Raw genomic sequence first — 22,822 nt, forward strand, 5'->3', positions numbered from 1 at the left:
CATGCATGTCATCGTATCCCAATTGCGTGGGTCGATGCTCATGATGTCAATCACTGGATTGTCTGGTCCAGATTCAATCATTTACAGACCGCTGTCATTATAGCTGAAATATTGCTTTGTGCAGTGACAAACAAAAACCAACAAACGCAACAAAAGAAATCCTCGAAACTTGGGGACTTAAGTGATACATATTTAATATTATAATTTACCAATTAACCAACCACAGCCAAGAAGTTAGTCACAACAAAAATGAAGTTATGATAATTTAAGGGGTTTTTTTTACCTATCTGCCAATTTAATGTTAGAATATCACTTCACCAATATCTGTTAGTTTTGATGTTGTCCTTTCCAATGGTAAAATAATGCTTTGTGGAACTTCAAAAGAAATATTAATAGAGACTTAAAACAGACATTCAACTGCACATGGAACCTTGGTGCTGCTCAAATAGACTGTTCATGCCTACATTTACCACCTTTAATTCAGAATAGACAAATCTGTTCATTGTTGAAGGACCCTTCCATTTAAAATGAAGGGGTCATGTCATTAATAAACTCTTTGTTTTGGATGGAACTCTGAAGCATGTCAGGAATGGAATATATTTTGTTATGGATCATTACCTTTGTCTCTGTGTGGCCAGGAAGTTGCCGGTCTATTGTGTGATGACATAGCATGGCCTAAACACGACTTTACAATGCAATAAAACATATCCTGGAGGACAGTTGCCTGAAAAACCTGTTGTGTTTAGAATCTGCCTTGAAATTGATATAAATGTTTTCCACAAGTGCAGTCTTGTAGGAGTGTGAAATTTCACTGACGTTAATATCTTTCAAGGAGAGCGATATCTTGTCATAAAACTTGAGACAGCCTTCAAGAGGTTCGCAAACAATAACTTCCTGTCTATAATTGTTGTTTTCAGTTTCTTTAGCCTTTCGTTCGCCACGGGGAAGAGTGACATCGAAACCTTGCTAGTTTCAGAGTTGCTAAATGTTTGTACAGAAAACTATGGAAGCTTTTTGAGCGTCAACTTGTTTCAAAATCTCATCATACATAATACCAACAGTCTCTTGATGTCTGAGAGGGATATTGTATATATTTATGGTTAATTTCATGACATTTTTTTCTTGTCAGCAGCAAACTTGATCATATTTTGTTCTCAACAGGTCTGATGCCATTGTTTCCAAAAGTTCAAACTTTCAATCCTGTGACAGAAAGAATGACATTCATATTAATTATACAGCCATTTCCAATACATAAACTAAACAAAATAATTTAGGGATCATGCATATCTTTGGGGATATGTTTACGAAATTGTTTGAAATTGTCTTCACAAAAAATATCCCCAAAATATTCATGACCCCTAACCTTTTTGTTCAGTATATAAAAACCTAGTTATATGCCATGAATGGAATATATGTATTTTATGAAACGAAAACCAAGAGGGCATAGGCTAGAGGGCCGTCCCTATATTATATGGTCTCTGGTATAAATAATTGGAGGAGACAAGTGTATTGTGCAGTTGAAGTACCATAGGCCATATGCCAAAGATTAAGCAACACGTTCCCCTGTTTTAGCAATCCAAGTGACTGCTGGCGCATAATGAGTACTTGGTATAGATGCAGCAGTCCATTCATTGTGTACAGCACAATGGTGGCTTGTACTTACCGCCATACTTACCTCACAATGTCAAGGTCAATTAATTACCTCAGCTCTTTCCCCTTTTGCCTCAGAGGGGACATGTCATAATCTTCTGATGAATATTTCATATTCTACAAAAAAATTAGATATATAAATTGGTAGACTTTTTTAAAACCTTTTCTAGATTTTCTTGATCAACATGCAGGGATATTTGTTGTCAGGTTTATTCTCAAAAGGACTTATTAAGATAAATGCCAGTTCGAAAATATTTTGGAAAACCTTATAAATTAATCAATATCCCTTGAATTGTTGTACATAATTTTATTCGGTGTCCTTAATTTCAATCAGAAAATATTGACTTTTAACAAATTATGCAGCAGAAATATGGAAATCATTATCATATTTTTGACTTGGTCCCTGTATGCTTGTCAGTCCAATGTTTTGTTAGACCTGAGAAGAATGTCTGAAGTGTTAATGTATGCAGCAGAGGTGTAAGGGGGGATTTGCTGGGGGAGGGTGTTCTTTAGGCCTATTGTCCCACCTTGGGAGTTGGTGAGACAAGCCTCAAGTGAAAGGGGCTAATTGCTGGCAAAAGCAGCTCCTATCAGTAATGCATTAAAACGTTATAGGAATTAGGAATTTGAAATATCTTGATACTGAGTGATCACATGTTTGATAAAACAAATAACAGCCGAAATATTGAGAGTAAGCGTGGTGAACTTTAAATCGTAAACATTACCTGAAGAATCTCAGTGAATTACGATGATAACATTTTTAAAAGAAACGATAAAAATTCATGGAGGGGCTCTTTCCTACATTCTCATGGAAAGATTAGGGCATATCATGTTGATAACGGCATACATCGTATAACACTGTGAGATGTATAAATATAATATTAAAAACTGGGAAAAAATAATGATAACATTTGTTAAACAGTCACTGACTCTTGTTTGTAAGGGTAAGGGGGTGTAATTCGGTAGCCCAAGTGTGATTCACTATAAGGGTAACCTGGCCTGTGTCCCAAGATTAGCATTATAAAGGGGAGTAGCGTATTTTGTGTTCTGAACTCAGTGAGGCATTGCATTGCTGACTGGGTGTTAGTTTGGGTCGCAGTCAGTCGACTGGATCACAGAGGTAGGCTAGGCCCGAGAAGTAGGATCGGATTTATACAGAACAGGATCTCTAGGGAGAGAGGCGGTGTTCTAGACATGAACACTGTGGATTTTACCAACTATCTGGATTTATGTTTCTAAATGATACCTGGTACATCCGAAGTGGTTAAGCGGAGGTCGGTCCGCACAAGTGTCAATTCGGCGTATCGCCGTTCTTGGCCGTTGAGCCCTGGGTTTTCTCGATCTTCACACAAGGTAAGAAAAGTAATTGATTTAAGTCAACTACCTGTATTGCCGGATGTAGATTGTGATATGGTCAGAATGAATTTGTTAAAGTTTGATGATACAAAAACATAAAAAGGAAAAAGTTACTCACAGTTTGGGATGAAAATGTTATAGCATACTAACAGTTGCAAGTAGTCCTGTTTGCCATACTGTGGACCAAACACAGATTAACTTAAAGACAAAGTATAATAAAGTTAAGGTATTTCATGGATCGGGTTGTACCCCCACAGGGGCAATAAATGCAATTGAGAAAAGTTAGATTGATCTGAGTTTATAACCAGTTAAGCTACACACAAGCTGGACAATGAAGGAATTGAACAATATGTAATCACTAGACAATCAACAGGTAAGCTGGGTTCCAGCCACAAGTTAGAACAGCTTTGACAAGTTAAAACAGTTGGGTTCTCTCAGGTTCAGATGGAGACAAACAGGGGAATAACTGTCTCAGATAACCAAAAGCATAGCCCATACCACCATAACTTGAAAGATTTAATGACCACGATCTTCAGATGAGTTACCCCCACCGCTTTGTGTCCTATGTGCAGGTAAAGCTATATTTGTTGCGTAATCCCAGTAACAATCATGGACTAAGACCATAACCCTGTCAAACTCTCTTATCAGTATTTACACCATATATGGCAGTATGTGCATGCATAATTCATTGGTTTCTATAGCAGAAACATTATACTAGTTGAAAGAAAGGGTTGAGTCAAAGGATCGTGTTATTTCTCATGCATTTAGTTTGGATCTTTGATTCACCATGTTTCTTTCCTCGTGGAGATCCATGTTTTCTATTGGTTGCCCTACTCGTATTACATAGGTGTTCTTGTTACTTTCCTGTAGTTTATCATGACACAACTTCCTGACAGACTGTACATGTTCTTAACACATTCTATTATCAACTGTTTAGTTGGGTGTTTTCAATATTCCAGTGTAGTATGTAGTATTTTATATATAATTCATATAATTTTTATTATGTTTATTTATATTTGATGTAACACACACACACACACACACACACACACACACACACACACACACACACACACACACACACACACACGTGCGTGCATGGACGACGCTATATAAGTGTACTAATCTTGGACGCGACGTTAAAGCCAATTTCACCCCACCTCTCCTTAAGTAATACACAGTAGTATTAGCTATTTAGCTGTTGTCTAGCAATTACTCTTGCCTACACAGTAATATAAGCTTTTTAGCTGTTGGACGGAAGCAGTAACTCTTGCCTACACAGCAATACTAAAATATTTTTACATATTGTTCATGTGGGATGACTTCCACCCTTATCCCTCCTCCAAGTTATATATTGCCGCTCAGTTCTTTTAATTTTTTATATATTTTTTAGGGGGGATACAGCAAAAACATTACCGTTTATGTGTCATATATAATTCTGGAATTATACATGGCTATGGATGTGACATATGAACAGTATACAGTCACATGATTTACAGTTGTCTGTGAAGATGCATGCACAGATGTGTTGACTGTGGGCTGGGCTGTATATTGATGTATGCAAGAGTCTGAGATAGGTTTACGACCATGTGTCACCAGGCTGCATACCTGGGGATTAAATGTGCTGTCTGAACACTCACACATACAATACAAGATTTATGCCCTGGTTTCATTTTTGATTTATTTCTCTGACATACTATTGTGTCAATAATGATTCATCATGTGTAACAAATTAGTAAACAGTGTGGTATATATACTGCTTACTTCAGGCAGGTGAGGTTCTGCTATGTATAACCCATTGCTATGTGTGTATATGGATTATATGGCAACAGATTTTGACATTTCATTGTGCACTGTGTTAAATTGAGTAAAAATTAAGTGAATTAATCCTTACCTAGTTGCCTTGGATAAATATTCATTTATGTGTCTGCTTGATTGTGTTTGGGTTTATTAACACTTGAATAGTATTCAGTATGGAGAATGCCTGAAGTGATACAGGTCTTAGCCGTGAAACCCATGAGCCCCAAAGAAGGGGTGGTGGGGTAGTCTTGTGGTTAAAGCATTCGCTTGTCACGTTGAAGACCTGGGTTCGAATACCGATGGGCATAATGTGGAAAGCCCATTTCTGGTGTCCCCTGCCATGATATTGCTGGAATATTGCTAAAAGCAGCATAAAATCCAACTCACTCACTCTGTTCAAAGAAACATAATCAGGTATTCTTGTTTCGGGGATTCCACCACAAAGTTATTGGTTTCTTGCATTCCTAAGGGAGGCAACTCTACATTTTCTTGTTTTCATGCCTAAATGTTGCAAAGGAATTATAACGCTGTGTTTGATATTCTCTATTTTAAAACAATATTTCGTTAACATTTTTGTAAAACAATGTATCAATATATTCAGTCTTTATTTTTTTTATATCTTTGGTTTAACTTCCTGGAAAATCATCAAAAATAAAGTGGATTGTTTGATCAATTTGCACAATGTGATGACTATAAGTTTTGTGGGAGTAGTATCTGTTTTGTCTGAATTGGAAGTAAAGAATCCTCCTGGGAGCTCCTGACAGGGTATCCTCCTCGTGTTCAGCCAGACATCTAACACCTCATAAACCTGGTCTGTTGTGTCCCTGGAGTATGCAGTGATGCTCTTGCCTTGCATCTGTCAGTCCCAGTCACATTGCCCCGACACAGTGTCACACCAGCGTGACACCAGCGTAACACCAGCGTGACACCAGCGTGACAACATATACTGTGGTACAGGGCTTACCCGTTTCACGAACACCTGGTGTCTCACACAAAGACCCAAGGGTACAGATAATTCTATGGACTTGTTGCTTCGTCATCATAGTGTTAGTGTCATTTCATTTGTTTGAGGGGGCGGTCGGGTAGCCTAGTGGTTTTCGTCACGCCGAAGACCTGGGTTCGATTCCCGACATAGGTACAATGTGTGAAGTCCATTTCTGGTGTCCCCCGCCGTGATATTGCTGGAATATTGCCAAAAGCGGCGTAAAACCATACTCACTCACTCACTCATTAGTTTGAGTATCTCTTCGGCTCTGGCATTGTTTATTCCTATAATTTGGACAACTTTGTTAGTTTTTTTAATCTGGTCAGGAAACTTGACATAATGCAAGAAATTGTAAGAAAATATTTTTATGAGGCTATAGGTGGAATGGGGTTTAATATCCATTTAACAATTATTGCACTTATGTAACGACATGCATGAAAGGGTGTTTGTGTGTGGCTGCTTGTACGAGTCTGGACCAATGTCGGTTTTATAGTGCTAAACCACTGAGCTACTTTGCCACAGTTTAACATGAATACCCCACTCAGACTCCGAGCCATCCAGTCCTTGTGTGAACCACTTTGTGCTGAGCAGCAGGCAGAGTAACAACAAGTACCATCTTTTAACATGTTTTGATGGGTCAAAGCCTTGGATCGAAGTTCCGACCTGCGCTCTCTGGGCAGACACTGTGGGTACAGTGTGTCCCATCCTGCCATGATTGGGACAGAATATTGCTAAAAGTGGTGCAAAACTCCAGGCTCCAGGCTCCAGGCTCCAGGCTCCAGGCATCAGAAAGTGTAATACCCAACCACTTTTGAAAAGTCTTTTGAAGGTTGATATCTTAAGGTTTGGTGAAAGACATTCTAATCATTCACCATAAATGAGACTGTTCCCAGAGTACAACCCTGCAGTACGTACAGAATGTCCCAAGTTGAGATGACACATTGTGAAGGGTCACGTTTCTGGGTGTTTTCGGCCACCGGACGACATTGTTTGGCCACCTGGGTCCCCCTTATATTGTGCTTGAGACGTAAGTGGGGACATTCTTGATGGGTATGTGTGTCAGTGTGTACAAGCGAGCAATTACAGGCCCATCACGGGCCTATGATACTCCCCAGGGCTGATAGCCAAAGGATGTTAGTGTGGTACAACAGTGTCTAAATGGGTGATGTATCAATTGTACTGACAGAGGCGTGCTCCCAACAACTGTGGTTGTGGAATAGACACAAGGACTTTATATCTGGATGTGAGGAAAGTTTTGTATGGTTGATTGGTGTTTTATTCATCTTGGAAGGTGTTCAAACCTGATGTTGACAGATATTAGGTATATTATTATGAAAGAGCAACTGGTGGCTTTTCACTTTGTGCTTTGTTCTCTTTTTAAAATTCTTAGGTAGCTCAGTCATTTGACATGATAAACCTTAGCTTTTTAGATCACAGTTTGGTATAATTGATAATTCTCCTTATTCAGCCATATAATTTTGGGACCATATTGGTTGACATTGCAAGAAATTCTGTCTGTTTAGCACATTGATTTTATCATGGTGTCGTTTGTATGTCAAAAGCTTATGACGACTTTCAAATATTTAAAATAAAGATCCCAATTTCAACACATCGGTCTTCAAATCTTGAATTCTCAATTTGGGACGCAGGTGGCACATTTGTCTAGGCATCACAATTGGCTGTGATTCGAACCCCGGTTAGCACTGATTGTGTTTCTAGGTTTGTCAGCACCATGCCCATGCTCTTGGGTTTCACTAAAGTAGACTTGCATCACTTCGAGCTTTCGTCCAAAATGAAGCTGACATGCCATACTATAACTGGAATACTGTCAAAGCAGCATTAAGCCCAACTCACTCACTCAACTTTCAATTTCCAATAATGTCTTGATATGTTGTCAATATTTGTTAAATTTGGTGTTGTCATTTCCGGTTAAATGATTGTGTAGAATTTAAAATTTTAAACAATTGAAAAAAAAGAGCCTTGAAATAGATATTAACATATATGGCCATTATTTCCCATACAGAAGTCGACACATTCACAGGAACCTGTTTGCTGTGTGGCTTATAAGCAGGGGTTAATGTGTAGTACATGTACTTGATTATCTTCATCTCAGTTAACCCTGTCTGTGCCTGTACCTGGTCAGTGCATGGACTGTCCCCAACTTTATGGATAGTTGATAGCAATGGCCATCTGTTTATCACTGCTGGTTTATATTGATGATATCAGGCCAGGTAAACAATGTAAACAAGGTCAGAGGTCACCACAGGGGTGTGATACATCTCTACATGTTTGCAGGTTGACTGGATGCTTCTTAGTCCCTGTCTCATATATAAGAAAGCTTGTCTCAAAACTCTGAAAAAGATAACGTGTTAAAATTCAAGATTCACCTGATGAAGGAGAAGCATATGCTCCAAAATGTTGTGTTCCTCATAATAAAGAAGTTGACATCCATAAAAGCACATACTCCGAAACGTTGTGTTCCTCATAATAAAGAAGTTGACATCCATAAAAGCATATACTCAAAAACATTGTGTTCCTCATAATAAAGAAGTTGACATCCATAAAAGCACATACTCCAAAATGTTGTGTTCCTCATAATAGAAAAGTTGACATCCATAAAAGCATATACTCAAAAACGTTGTGTTCCTCATAATAAAGAAGTTGACATCCATAAAAGCATATACACCAAAACGTTGTGTTCCTCATAATAAAGAAGTTGACATCCATAAAAGCACATATTCCGAAACGTTGTGTTCCTCATAATAAAGAAGTTGACATCCATAAAAGCATATACTCAAAAACATTGTGTTCCTCATAATAAAGAAGTTGACATCCATAATTTCCCTTCCTTGTGTGTATCACTTCTAAATGCCTTAAAAAAGAAATAGTCCATTGTTTCTGTTAAAACTTTTGTTTAATTTTTGTATGAATTTAACCTCATTACAAACCTAACAGTATTTTTGAACTTTTGGATTCTTACTTGTGACTAAGAAACTTTGAAAAACAAGAAATATAAATTAGCTCGCCTCATAAAGAAAACAATGAAATTTCAAAATAGGTGTAAAATTGGGCCAAGAACTAGAACAACTAATAATGCATTGATAGATTTATCATTGTCTGCCAGAATGTAATAGATTTGATTCATGTTTGATTTCATAGTTTGATGAATACAGGGAGAACAATGTCAAACACTCCATGAAAACAATTATCTCTTATGTCACCTGTCAGAAAAATCAGGAAATGTCATTTCTAGGTTTCATTTGTTTAAAAAGGGGATCCTAATTGGCAACAAGCATTGCACGAAGCAGACAGGTATTTCCACCTGCAGGCATTGTGTTGAATGAGGTAATGTGTGTAATATGAGCCCATATTGCCCTGAGGGAGATCTTAACAATTAGCACCTATCTTCTCAACATCAGTCTCAATAGACACTAAAACCTTGGGGTGGCTGGGGCCCTGTTTGGGTTACACGAGGCCCTGATTGGGTTGGGTTAAGTGAAGTCTGAAAATCGATCAATACGATATTGTTGCTGGAAATCTTTCTCTCAGTATGAATAGTTTTTTCAGCGTTTGAAATCGCTTGTGTAAGTGTTTGGCAAGGCCGAAATTCTAACAAGATGGTTTATATGTTTCCAGTGCCTGGAAGGAATGCTAAGAAATTATATATTTTTTTAACTAAAATTCCTTGAGACTCTGATTTGAAGTCAGTGATAAATGTACGCTTTCAAACATTTACCATGCACAGAATGATTCACAAAATGATTCACGAAATAAACTGGTGATTCAGAAATTGAAAAGGGTGTTGTCAGTCTCAGTGGAAAGGGAGGGGGCAAAGTTTCTAAATTTCAGCTTGTTATCTACTCATGACTTTCACTGAGTTTGAAAATACATCAGCAGTATTCTTGTTGGCACACAGGGCACATCTGTGGCACATGAGGCTCATAGATACATCTCCATTCCTGATTTTTTAATCTGATGTATAGGAGCCTTGCAAAGCTAGATTTTCTTGTCGAATGGACACTTTTATCTCGTGGAAGCTTGTGTTTTTGTTATTGTCCAGGACGAAGCTAGGTTAATGTTGTTTTGATTAGTATTTCAGTTATTTCACATTGTCAGTTTAAAATTGGTGGAAGAAATTTTAAATTCCTGTATATGAATGTAGTTTCATCCTGCTTGAGCATGTATGGCAGTTCGTAGCTAAGGAGATGCCAGAAATGGACTTTAAATATTGTACACATTTGGAAGTTAGCTGGGCCTTTGGCAAACACTTTATCCACTTGGCTACACCTCATCATGATAAATGTGAAACCCACAAGCTGAGTATTGATGCTAACAAACAAAGGATTGTCAAAGATGTTAGAAATATTTACTGGTCCAGTTCGGTCTGACATGGTAGGGTATAGACTAGCCTTGCTCCAAGGCTGTACTGCAATAAAAGTCCATGGATCTGTAGTAATTCTATCCTCCTAATAAGCAAGTCTAGATGTGGGGACAGTACAAGCACTCCAGTCTTTTATAGAGACAACTTGTTATTATTATTTACATAATCTAGAAATTATGATTTAAACTAATAATTATTGCCTTAGAGACTTATGCAAGTCTAGGTACTGACCATATCATAACTATCATAATCAGGTTGAAACCCCAAACTGACCTGGCATCTCTTGGAGAGATATTAGAGTATCCTCAGTTGGACCACTAATGTCTCTGTTACGACTGACCATTTCAGCATGTAAATTATATATATATCGGACCACAATATCCGATACATTTCGAAAATGTTGGCTGCTGTTTTCGGTTGTGTAATTGCACATAACAGTTATTTTTTTATAACTGGTTAACCAAGTGTTGCCATTATTTTGATCAGTATGACCATTAAATACAGCTCCCATGAAGACAAGCCTGAGGAAAGATTACGTAATTAAAATGTAGTTCAGGCACTCCCAGCTCCAATATAAACAGCGGGGGATATATTCATCATCAGTGGCAAGCCCCCCTGGCCCCTCACCTCAAAACTTGTTATGTATATGTACTTGCGAAGTTGAAATACATCGCAACGAAGGGTGCGTGTTTGCATGTAAAGGCCAGTAATGGATCCGTCAACAGTGGTTGGAGTGTCCCCGTTCGCTTTTTTTTTAATTGTTATTATATCATTATCATATTGTGAATATATTAGAGCAATTATTATCCTATCTGCGTTTCAACTTTACGGCACTTCTCCAACATATTTGGGGGGGGGGGGGGAGGGGAGAGGAGAAAACATGTCTAGCTGGTATATTTTGAAATGGTTTTTATTTGACATTATTGTTATTAGGCCTAATGTTTGAAATGAAGGACTGTTATTTACAAAGGGTACTTATATTATGTGGGAGGTAATAGGACCTACACATCCGGCCTGTTGTGTTGGAGTCTGTATCAGTGTAAGAATGTAGGAATGTGGCTGCAGGGGACCGAGAGCATCAGCTGTTTGGTTGAGGCATTATCTGCAATATCTCCCAGCTGGTGCGATATCAACCACACTGCAGAGATGCTCTGCATATATACAACCCTATTAGATTCTACTACAGATCTCTGGAGGCTAAAGCCACAGTGTTCTTGGTGACCCGGTCTGTTGAGGTGTCATAGTTGCCATACATAGTTGCCTCCCCTTGCCATGCCAGGATCTGATTGTGGTTCATATTGAGATTTTTCCAGATTATGACCCTTTAGATCCTTTGCTTCAAAACGTCAAACAAAATCTAATCTTGCCATCCCTGTGGGGATTCCAGGTTAGAAATGGTTCTCATTAAGCTATGGTGGTCGGAGGCCACCCAATGGATCAGGTGGTCAGTCCCATGTGTCATCAATGGTTGATTGTGAGTGCAGTGTTAAACTTGTTGGACTATCCCCTTCAGGATCTTAATTCTCACCATGATGAATAAAAACCTTTCTCTCAACACTTGCCTGTTTTCAATGGGTTTGGCCTCAATGGTAAACATCAACCTACATCACTTTGAAAACCCATGAAGATCCGGGGTAGAACAAGTCTTCAGCAACCCATGCTTGCCGTAAGAGGTGACTGTGCTTGTCGAACTAACAGGATCGGGTGGTCAGGCTTGTTGACTTCAGGTTGATGCATGTCATCGTATCCCAGCTGCGTAGATCAATGCTCATGGTGTCAATCACTCGATCCAGACTCCATTGTTTACAGACCGCCCACATATAGCTGGAATATTGATGAGTGCAGTGTTAAACAACAAATAAACATAACGCCACTTTGGCTTTTCTCTCACGTCAATGATGTAACAGTCAATGTACTGTTCAATAAACCCAACTTTATCAGTAACTATTCAGAAAACAAGGTGCATCATGGGATACCAGTGACCTTTTTAAAGGTCATATAACCAGCCAATCAAAGCATCTGGAAAGCAGGAAAGTACATGAGAACATATTTGAAAAATGATTTCTCTGGTTTATGTAAACAACCAAGTAACCTGATACCCAGATGTAGGTTGATTGATGCTCATGACGTCAATCACTGGATTATCGACTCGATTTTTGTACAAACCGCCACTATATAGCTGTCGTGTGGCCTTAAATAACGAACAAATGATATTATATGTGATAGTCTTCCCAAACAAAATCTTATTTTCTTGAACAGTTAATCATGTTCGAAAGCCGATCTGACTCATAAATGTCAGCCCTTTTGACAAGAAGTATGTGAGATAGCATATCATGGTACACAACCTGTAGTCTGTATCATGGTTAGGTTCAGCTTTTCAAGCATGCAAACAACATTAATTTGAAATGAATATGTTTACCTGACATAGCTCTCTTTATACAGAAAAGGTGTGGGTAGTGATTCTCTTCGGTATGAGCTGTGGCGCTGAAAAGGATAGTCGGATTTATTAAAAAATCTGATTAACTTTTCATGAATAGTTCGTGTACGGGATTGGAGGGGCTGTTTACTTGTCTGTACTGAGACGCGGACCAGCCTGTATTTTATGGGTTTGGTGGAGGACAATGTTGTTGTATAGTTTCCATAGCAACACACTTAGTAACATGCAGACATGTGATCAGTGATCATCGTGTCTGAATGAAATAGAATTTGTTTTGGTGTATTGAACACAGTAATCGCATATGTGACTGGTTGATGTATGAGAAATATTATGACCTGGTTGAAAATGGTTTCTGATTTACAGAACACCATTGCAAAGGTCAGAAAGTTGTAGCAATAGTTTTGTTAAGGATGGTCCAGAGGTGGGATACTGTTTAGCATCAAACAATTGAAAAAAGATGTCGTAAATGTAAGATGAGTCAAATTTTTATCATTAATGTAAAATGTCTGTAGAAAATGGTTAGTCGAAATTTAAATGTTACTGTTTATCGTAATCATTGAATTGTTTGATAGTTGATAGTTGACGGATGACAAAGAGGACACAATTTATGGATAACAACTTCTTTAATACTGTAAAGAGGACGTTTCAGTAGATTAGGATCTATACCGAAAAGTTGCCTTTACAGTATTAAAGAAGTTGTTATCCATAAATTGTTTCTACTTTGTTATTGTAATCATGTTAAAACGTTTTATTGAACTAGATCTAACAGCACATTAAACCAGTCAGTGTTTGGTATTTGCAATGAAACAATAGCAGAAACAACTGAACCTTGTTTCCGCAATCGCATGAGATGATTTTGTATTTAGATTTTACTTGACGCGTGTCCGATATTCACATAATCTTTTTATACTAAAATCAAGAAATAGTAACTACTTACTGAAAGCCCCCAATTTTACTGAACACAGACTTGTCACCTACTCCACGAAGACCTTCTTTTAGTGGCATTTTGAAGCTGAGGAATAAAAAGGAAAATTGAAATCCACAAGTTAATCCTGTCGTCATTGTATTTCTATTTGTTGAACAAATTTATATGTCAGCTTACTTACAACGAAGGGACCCATGAAGATGCGGGGTAGAATAGGTCTTCAGCAAACCATTCTTGTCCTAAAAGGCGACTATACTTGTCGTAAGAGGGTGGACTTGGTTGATGCATGTCATCATGTCCTAACTGCATGGATCCATGCTCATGATTTCAATCACTGGATTGTCTGGTCCAGACTCGATTATTTATAGACCGCCATCATATAGCTGGAATATTGCGAAGTGTTGTGTTAAACAACAAACAAACATAAATGAAGGGCTTCTTCAATATCATAGATGAGTCCTGAGACTATTGAAGCATTGATCTGTCTGTACTTATACGCTGACACCAAGCCATTAAAGGGGAGGTGGTGAAGTCTAGGGGTTAAAGCATTTGCTGATTAGTCCGAAGGCCTGGGTTTGATTCCTGACAAGGGTATGATGTGTGAAACCATTGGTGTCCTTGCTGGAATATTACTAGAAAATGGTGTAAAACAAAACTCAGTTAATTTAATTGTGCCCGAGGCGGTCGGGTAACCTTGTGGTTAAAGTGTTCGCTCGTCATGCTGAAGACAGAAATTCGATTCCTGACATGCGTACAATGTGTGAAGCCCATTTCTGGTGTCCCCTGCCGTGATATTGCTGAAATATTGCTAAAAGCGGCATAAAATCAAACTCACTCACTCATTTTATTGTGTTCAATCCGTCCTAACCAATTTCATGTCAAGTGTGATGAATTTTTTAATTTATTTTTTTCACACAAACTTTTTTTTCATCGTAACCAAACCAAGCAAATTGGTTGTCAACAACCTGTTAGCCATAAAATATGGTGTGGTCTTGTCAGGGGGGGCCTGGGATCAGCTGATCAGCTGAGTGAATCGTGTGGGAATGATGGTCATTACCTGCCTCACACAGTATCTTGACCTTGCGGGGACAATCACATGGACAAAAGATTATTGGCAGAAAGTTGTAGGGGGTAGGATCGTTAGAATAACTCCATACAGACTGATCTGTTAACCTCTGTGTGACATGCAAGGGTATTTACTTGATGAGAATGTGAGTGAAAGAAAAATGTGTTTGTTAATCTGGCAACAAGGTTGTGAGAGTGACCGAAAATGAAACCTTTGAATAATTTCACAACTATATTTTAGTTGTCCTTCATAGAATATTTTAATTTCAATTCTATTTAAAAAAATAAATAATTCATTATTTAATTATTTCCGTAAAATATATTTCTTAAATTCTAAAAGATTTCAATAAATGTATCGTTTTCAGTCTTGTCAAACCTTTAGGGGTGATGTAAAAATAATTATTGTGCATTTTGAGAGTGGTCGACAAAACTCTGTCAACTTGTGGTGGTGTGATATGGCTGACATGATACCTTTGGCAAGGTTGCAGACATGTTTTAAGATGATCTTTTCACCAGCGCTCGTTTGCAGCGATCTTAATCTGTATTTGTACAGATGAGCCGGCAGTAGTCAGTCAGTGCGGTGATCAGGAGCTTGGCAACACAGACACTTTACAATCACATTGACAGACAGTCATATACAAGTGTCTGCAGTGCAGAGTCGACAAGGGGGGAGGGAGGGTGATATTATCTGTACTATGGGTATGGGGCAAGTAGGTACAGGGAGGGGTGGCTACATTCTCTAGTTGAGAGGGTGCTTGTGGGGGTCAGGCCAGGACCCAGGGTGGTTCTTTAAATGTGGTGAGGTGAAATAGGGGTTATCATCGTGCTCGAGATAATTGCACTTATATAGCGACGGGCATGCATGTGTGCTTGTATGACTCCGGACGAATGACGGTTTTCTGGTTCTTAGTCACCCACTGAGATACCATATCTCAATTTAACATGGATACTGACACGGTATACTGTCTCAGGCTGACCAGTCTTTGTTATATCCCCTTAATGTCAAGTAACAGGAAGGGCAAAAGCTGAAGCTTTTAATGTCTTTTGGTATGTCATAGCCGGGGATCAAACCACTGACTTTGTTATCCAAAAAATTGAGTCTACCTTGTCATCCGTCAACTTCTAATTAATGCCTATCAAACAATTCACTGACCTTCTGGAATTAATTTTTTAATATAATTCAATAAAATGAAATTTTTAATTTGTGTTTTTTAATATTTAAATATTATGAAATTTGTATTATCATCATTATCATTAATATTTTTTTAATTTCTCATTTTGTGTTGAGCAATTGGAGTAATTGCTGTAGGACATAATGGATGTTATATTCAAATTTTGATCAGTCTTTTCTGCATCCATGCTAATTGCATCATCTGAGCCAACATTGTTACTCTTTTTTTTATGGTCAGCACCATACCCGTGCTCGTGGGTTTCACCGAAGTGGTAAACGTCTGAGACCTGCATCACTTCGGGCTGATTATGTTTCTAGGCTTGTCAGCACCATAGCCGTGCTCGTGGGTTTCACCAAAGTGGTTAATGTCTGAGACCTGCATCACTTCGGGCTGATTATGTTTCTAGGTTTGTCAGCGCCATACCCGTGCTCGTCGGTTTCACCAAAGTGGTAAACGTCTGAGACCTGCATCACTTCGGGCTGATTATGTTTCTAGCATTATCTAGGTTTGTCAGTACCATACCCGTGCTCGTGGGTTTCACGGAAGTGGTAAATGTCTGAGCCCCACACTACTTTGGGCTTTCAACACGCCATGATATGACTGGAATACTGTTAAAAGTGGCTTTAAACCAACTCTTTTGTATGACCCACAATAATGAAAGAGGGACCATCTAAGCCTCTGACAAATGTTTGCTTTCAATACTTGTCTTTCCGTCCAAGTTATCAGTTTGTTTCCAAACACTGATACACACGTTTGGCCATTGTAGACAAGATCCTGGATAGTGCTGACGATGGCAACACTCGTGCCACACCCAACAATAACATGTCTGATAAATAGACTTTTGATTCTTATGTTTGACATACAGTCTCTGTGAGAGATGTGCTCCCCATCTGGAGGCGTTGTCAGTCTCCCTGTTATGTATACATACAATGCTGTACACACAAACACATACTAACTCATACACACAGAGACACCCTTGCACTGGGCACTGTAATTCGGGCAGTGATAGACTTGCACAAGTCTCTAAGGCATAATTGTTAGTTTACATCATAAGTTCTAGATTATGTAAATAATAAGAACAAGTTGTCCCTTTAAGAGACTGGAGTCCACATCTGTAGACTTGCCTATTGGGATAGAATTATTACTCATCCATGGACTTTTCTTTCAGTACAGCCTTTGAGCAAGGCTAATGTCTTTGACTGTATCCAATGTATAAAGGGGCGGTCGGGTAGCCTAGTGGTTAAAGCGTTCGCTCGTCGCTGAAGACCCGGGTTCGATTCCCGACATGGGTACAATGTGTGAAGCCCATTTCTGGTGTCCCCCGCCGTGATATTGCTGGAATATTGCTAAAAGCGGCGTAAAACCATACTCACTCACTCACTCACTCACTCACTCACTCACTCACTCACTCATACTCACTCACTCACCAATGTATAAAGCAATGTTACGCAGATTTCGGCCGATTGCAGGATTTGTAAAGCATGTTCACTGCCAACTCATTGATTCATTTCGCGATGTAAGACCCGTGACTCGTAGTGTAACCATTTAGTTCTAGATCATTTTTGTCATTAAACGATATACCACATGACCAACCACGGATCCAGCTACTTCTGTGGGTACCCTGGTCCTTCTCAGAACCCACCCGACCCGACCTTGAGTTACCCGTCGCAGCCCTAGCTTTTAGCAGAGGTTTATTATGATTATGGAAATGGTTCTTGGCGGGTTTTTATTGATGAAACATACCATATTTATAATCCTTTTAATGCAATATCTAAATGAAATCTATGTAACTACGAACATAAATGTATTTAGGAGCAGATTGTACATGTGTTTAAATAGAGATTTATGGCTTATATTTACACATTGTTGGGAGACTATTCAGGCGGTCTTGTTTTTTATAAAGAATTATCCGAAACATCAAATACTTGTGTGGTAAAGGCAGCCCTATATCTCTTTCCAAACCCATTGCATGCATTTTGAATATGACGCAACATTATTATTATTGCTAGCGTTCTATATTTAATTTCTTTACCTTTCATTTACATTAACCGGAAAACACATTACATTCCCCACACTTGACATGTTAGACTTGTTGAATAACTGATCTCAATAGCATCTCCAGTTCTGTGTTGCCTCCGTGGGAACATGGAGAAAACAGGTGCTATCTCAAACAAAAACTGACTTTGTGGGGTTGGAGTCTCGGTGCAAGTGATGAGGTTTTCTGCTTAAGCAAGCAAGGTATAGAAATGATGTTGGCAGATGATGTTGGAGTATTATGTGGTGGTCACATGACTTGTGATGTAGATGGGGTGGGATGGGTTGTTGGGGAGATGTCATATGTGAAATATTTGATGGTGCAAGTGATCATGCTTGGTGACATCCGAGGTTTCAAGAGACAGAATACCTATGTGTGTGATTGTGATGTTGAGATTGGATCATCGGTTTATGATTTACCTGATTTACCTACCCTATTGTGTATTTTTTTATTTTTATCCCCCACCCAACAAAGTTGGCGGGGGATATAGAAACGGGCTCCGTCCGTCCGTACGTCACGTTTCGTTTTCGGAGCATAACTCAGAAAGCGTTCAATATTTTTTCATGAAACTTTGCAGGTCTGTCAAGTACATGCTGAACTGGTGCCTTTTTCTGTTTAGAAATTTTTATTTTTTATTTTTTACGTTTCCATGGCAAAAAGATGGACTAAGGTTCTGTGAGGGTAGGGTTCGTTTCTGGAGCATAACTCATAAACCGTTCAATATCTTTTCATCCAACTTTGCGGGTTTGTCAGGTATATGCTGAACTGGTGCCTTTTGCTATTTAGAAATTTTAGAAATTTTTATTTTTTACGTTTCCATGGCAACAAGATGGACTCCAAACTCTTCTTTTTTTTACAATTTCCATGACAAGTTTCACCTCGGTTAAAAAAGGTTAGGGTTTGTTTAGATTTAATTATGTCATAAATTCTGCAACAGGGACGGGGGATATAGCCATGTTCGTGGCAAACTCATGTTTTTATTGGTTTTATTGACATATAATGTTTAATTCATGTTGGTATGTAATGTCATGTCTGATTGTACTGTAACCATGTGGCAAATCAATCTGCCAATCAAATTGTCAGGTGTGGTTTCTTATTTGTTACAAATTGATTCGTCAGATGGATGTGATGATAACCACTAAAGATGATATGATATGCTATGATTTTCATATTTCATGGACATCTTATTTGAAGTCCTCAAGGTACAAGTTAAATTTGGTTTTTGGATGGTTTTTTTCGTTCTAAATATTTAGTTTTTTACGCTTGTGGCACCTCACAATGATAAAAATGATGATGAAGACAGGAAAGACAAGTTAAGTGAGTTGATTCTTTCTTGAATTAATTGTCCAGTTTAGGATGTCAGTCCACATCTAACTTTTATCATTCATTGCAGGATCGAGAAAAGCTAGAGCAACTGAATGAAATTCTCAGCGACTACAGTCAGAATGGCCTACCGCCTCCACCTCCTCTCCTGGAGCTGGGCAAGGAGCCAATCAAAGAGGAGGCCTATGTCCTAGAGAGCCACTGGAGCGCCATCGTTGACCATGCATCGGTATGTGACATTTCCCTAACAACAAATTGTAGTTGCTGCATACCTCGTCCATGACTTTGATTGTGAAAGAGTTTTTTATTTTCCATTTGGTGTTGTTGTAAGTTTCTTTTGGACTAGCCGTCATATAGCTGGAATAATGCTGAATACGGCATGAAGCAACAAACAAACAAAACAAGCCAATCTTTTGGACTGTGGTAACTAGGGTCACCCCGAACATCCAAACACCCCGAAAAATAGGACCTGTGAAGATCCAGGGTAGAATAGGTCTTCAGCAACCAATGCTTGCTGTAAAAGGCGACAGTGCTTGTCATAAGAGGCGACTAACGGGATGGGGTGGTCAGGCTCACTGACTGGTTGAAACATGTCATCGTATCCTAACTGCGTGGATTGATGCTCATGATGTCAATCACTGGATTGTCTGGTCCAGAATCGATTATTTACAGATCGACATCATGTTGCTGGAATATTGCTGAGTGGGGTGTTAAACAACAAACCAACCAACCAACAATTAACACTCTACAACAGTACAAAATGAACTTGTGATGTCACTTGTCATCACTTGATAGTGTCTACCTATAGGCTTACATTCAACAATGTCGGGTCCTTTTTATCCCCCCGGCATATAATGCAGGGGGATACAGTGATCATCTTGTCCGTCCAGCCATCCGTCTGTCTGTCCATATTTCATTTCCAGGGGCCCCTTCCACAAAGCGATCTTAGTGTTATGACTTTCATAAGCCTCTGTTAAAGTATGGGAGTTACGATCATCTTAGCGCTAAGATCGCTTTGTGGAACGGGGCCCTGAGCATGACTGAAAAACCATAAAGGTTTTTTATCCAAATTTGGTACATGTATTAACCAGGGGCTGAAGTGGTACCTTTTGTTATTGTGGGGTCGGGGGAATTTGTCGTCTTCTGATGACTCTTGTTTAGTAGGTATATGCAAAATCAAAATTCCATAAGACCATAAGAAACATTATTAGATTGTCATCTCCATCCTCTGCAACCCCCACCTTACATCATGTCCCTGTAGATGAAGAATATCACATTGTGTTTTTGCCCCCCCCCCCCCCCCTCGTCTCTACGTATTTACCCAACGTTCTAGCTTTCTGTGAGGGGCGGTCGGGTAGCCTAGTGGTTAAGGCGTTCACTCGTCACGCCAAAGACCCGGGTTCGATTCCCGACATGGGTACAATGTGTGAAGCCCATTTCTGGTGTCCCCCGCCATGATTCTGCTGGAATATTGCTAAAAGCGGCGTAAAACCATATTCACTCACTCACTTCGATCTGTGAATCACAGTCATTGGCAGTTAAAGTACACAGATGCCTTGAAAAATTTATTTGAAAAAAGAATACTATAAAAAGCTTCATGTCTCCTAATAAAATTAAGGAAAGTCTGATAATGAATTTTTTGGCTTGTTGCAAACAATGTTTTTGACATTTATGGGAAATAGGACCACACATTTCACAAACAACATAGAAAATCATTCTGGCAACAATGTCCTTCATCTTCTTGTTGACCTCTGTGAGTGACCTCCATATTCACGAACCGTTGACAAATGTTTCAGTGGCCAATTAAAGTAACAAGCCGCTGACCAGAAAGTTTGTCACCCATATAAGCTTCTCTTCCAGAACCATCCCAAACACCTGACAAAGCTAAATCTCAGCTCCTGTAACCTTATCATTTTCAGTTAGCCCCTAGAAATTATATGTCTTTGTGAACATGATGTGCGTTAATATTTGTTGGTGGTCCGTGAGATTCATGCCGGGAGAGTAAGTCACCCGAACAGACAGGTCATCTTGTACATCTTGTAGAGGTCATAAAATCAGATAAAACTTGTCGGAACATTAACTCTGCTAAAAGTGCTTAGTTTATTACACGAGCATCCTTTCACAGTATGAGCAGACTGGCCAGGCAGAAAAAAATGTGTTTTTCTTTCATGGTGTTTCCAGTCAAGGGTGTTGGAGGCAATTATTTTGACATCTGTTTTGATGTTGAGGTTGTTGACAAGAAGGTTCAAGTTTAAGTTACAGTAAACTACGGTTATAACGAACTCAAAGGGACCACTAATTTTAGTTTGTAACAACCGTAGTTCGTTGTAAGCATATAAACAGTATATATAAGAATATAAACAGAATATATACAGCAAATGGCCTGGACAAGGAAACAAGTTCGTTTTATTGGTCAGTTCATTATAAGCGTGTATGTTAAAAATGTAGTTTACTGTACTTGATAACTAAAATAAAGTTGGAAGAAGAGAAATTCAAACAAAACACTGTAAAGATAGCATATTTCAAGAGAAAACAGTACATCTTTAGAAATATCTTTTCATGTGATTAGCTTACAGAAGTCTCAACAATATGTTGTTTGGAAATAGCATATATATGTGAATGGGTGAATCATTTCATATTCTGGTGGTACCAGATAATGAAGTGAAATAATTATGGATATGATATTAGTTTTAGAAGGCTTCCACATTTAGTATCGTCAGTTTGTTTTGTTTGTTTGTTGTTTAACACCGCACTCAGCAATATTCAACCTATATGACGGCAGTCTGTAAATAAGTCTGGACCAGACAATCCAGTGATTGACATCATGAGCATCGATCCACGCAATTGGGATACGATGACATGCATCAACCAAGTCGGCAAGCCTGACCACCCGATCCATTAAGTCACCTTTGGGACCAGCATTTGGTTGTATATTCTTACCCAGAATCCCCCTGGGGAACAGTTGTGAAGGGTTTGTTCTGGGCACAAGTTGTCGTCCATTTGATTAAAAATCTTGTTCTTTCTATTACAGCAGTTGTCTAAACGCCAACATGACCAGCAGGAAGCCATCTGGGAGCTCCTGCAGACAGAGCTGTCCTACATCTCACAGATCCGGGTTATAACAGAGGTCAGTTATAGTTGTTATAACGTGACATGAAAATATAATGTGTCAGGAACTGTCATGAGTATGACATGGTTGTGATGAATGTCATCATTATAACAAGGGTTGAAGATATAACAGTTATTGTTAGTGAGTTGAGTTTATTGGTGCTTTTAATATTATTCCAGTTATATCATGGCATTATAACAGTTATAACATGGGCAGGTGAAAACATGAATATAATGGGATTGTACAGTATAAGGTTATAACGGATGTGATATATATCAGTTATACAATGGCCACATGAAAATATCTCGAATAAAACAACGAATCATTCTGTGACGGAACCTATACCCCTGTTATGGGTTTTCACACACTTAAGAAACATTCATAGTTTTCTCTCTAATCACATGAACAACTGTAAAACATCTCATTCACTTATAAAAGACAACTTTCTCTTAAAAACACGCCATCGTCTGAGTATTTACAATGTCTCTGTGATGCTAAACCCCCTGTTATAGCAGTATTAATCACGATAAACATGGCCATCCGGAAACGTTTGATCCAACGATACTAAAATTAATAAACTCCTT

General features: G+C 38.7%; 1 protein-coding gene across 7 annotated transcripts in view; it reads left to right on the top strand.

The window, feature by feature from the left end:
- Window positions 1-22,822, top strand: part of LOC139471871 (pleckstrin homology domain-containing family G member 5-like) — a 210,484-nt gene that overhangs the window by 175,712 nt on the left and 11,950 nt on the right. For all 7 annotated transcript variants that reach the window (XM_071254380.1, XM_071254382.1, XM_071254379.1 and 4 more), the window contains 2 exons: window positions 19,200-19,358; window positions 22,161-22,256. In XM_071254380.1, the coding sequence (XP_071110481.1) occupies window positions 19,200-19,358; window positions 22,161-22,256 (255 nt within the window). The remainder of the gene's footprint in view (window positions 1-19,199; window positions 19,359-22,160; window positions 22,257-22,822) is intronic.

The sequence above is a fragment of the Haliotis cracherodii genome, unplaced genomic scaffold (genome assembly GCF_022045235.1).
Source record: "Haliotis cracherodii isolate W230 unplaced genomic scaffold, xgHalCrac1.p SCAF_23, whole genome shotgun sequence".
NCBI lineage: Eukaryota > Metazoa > Mollusca > Gastropoda > Lepetellida > Haliotidae > Haliotis > Haliotis cracherodii.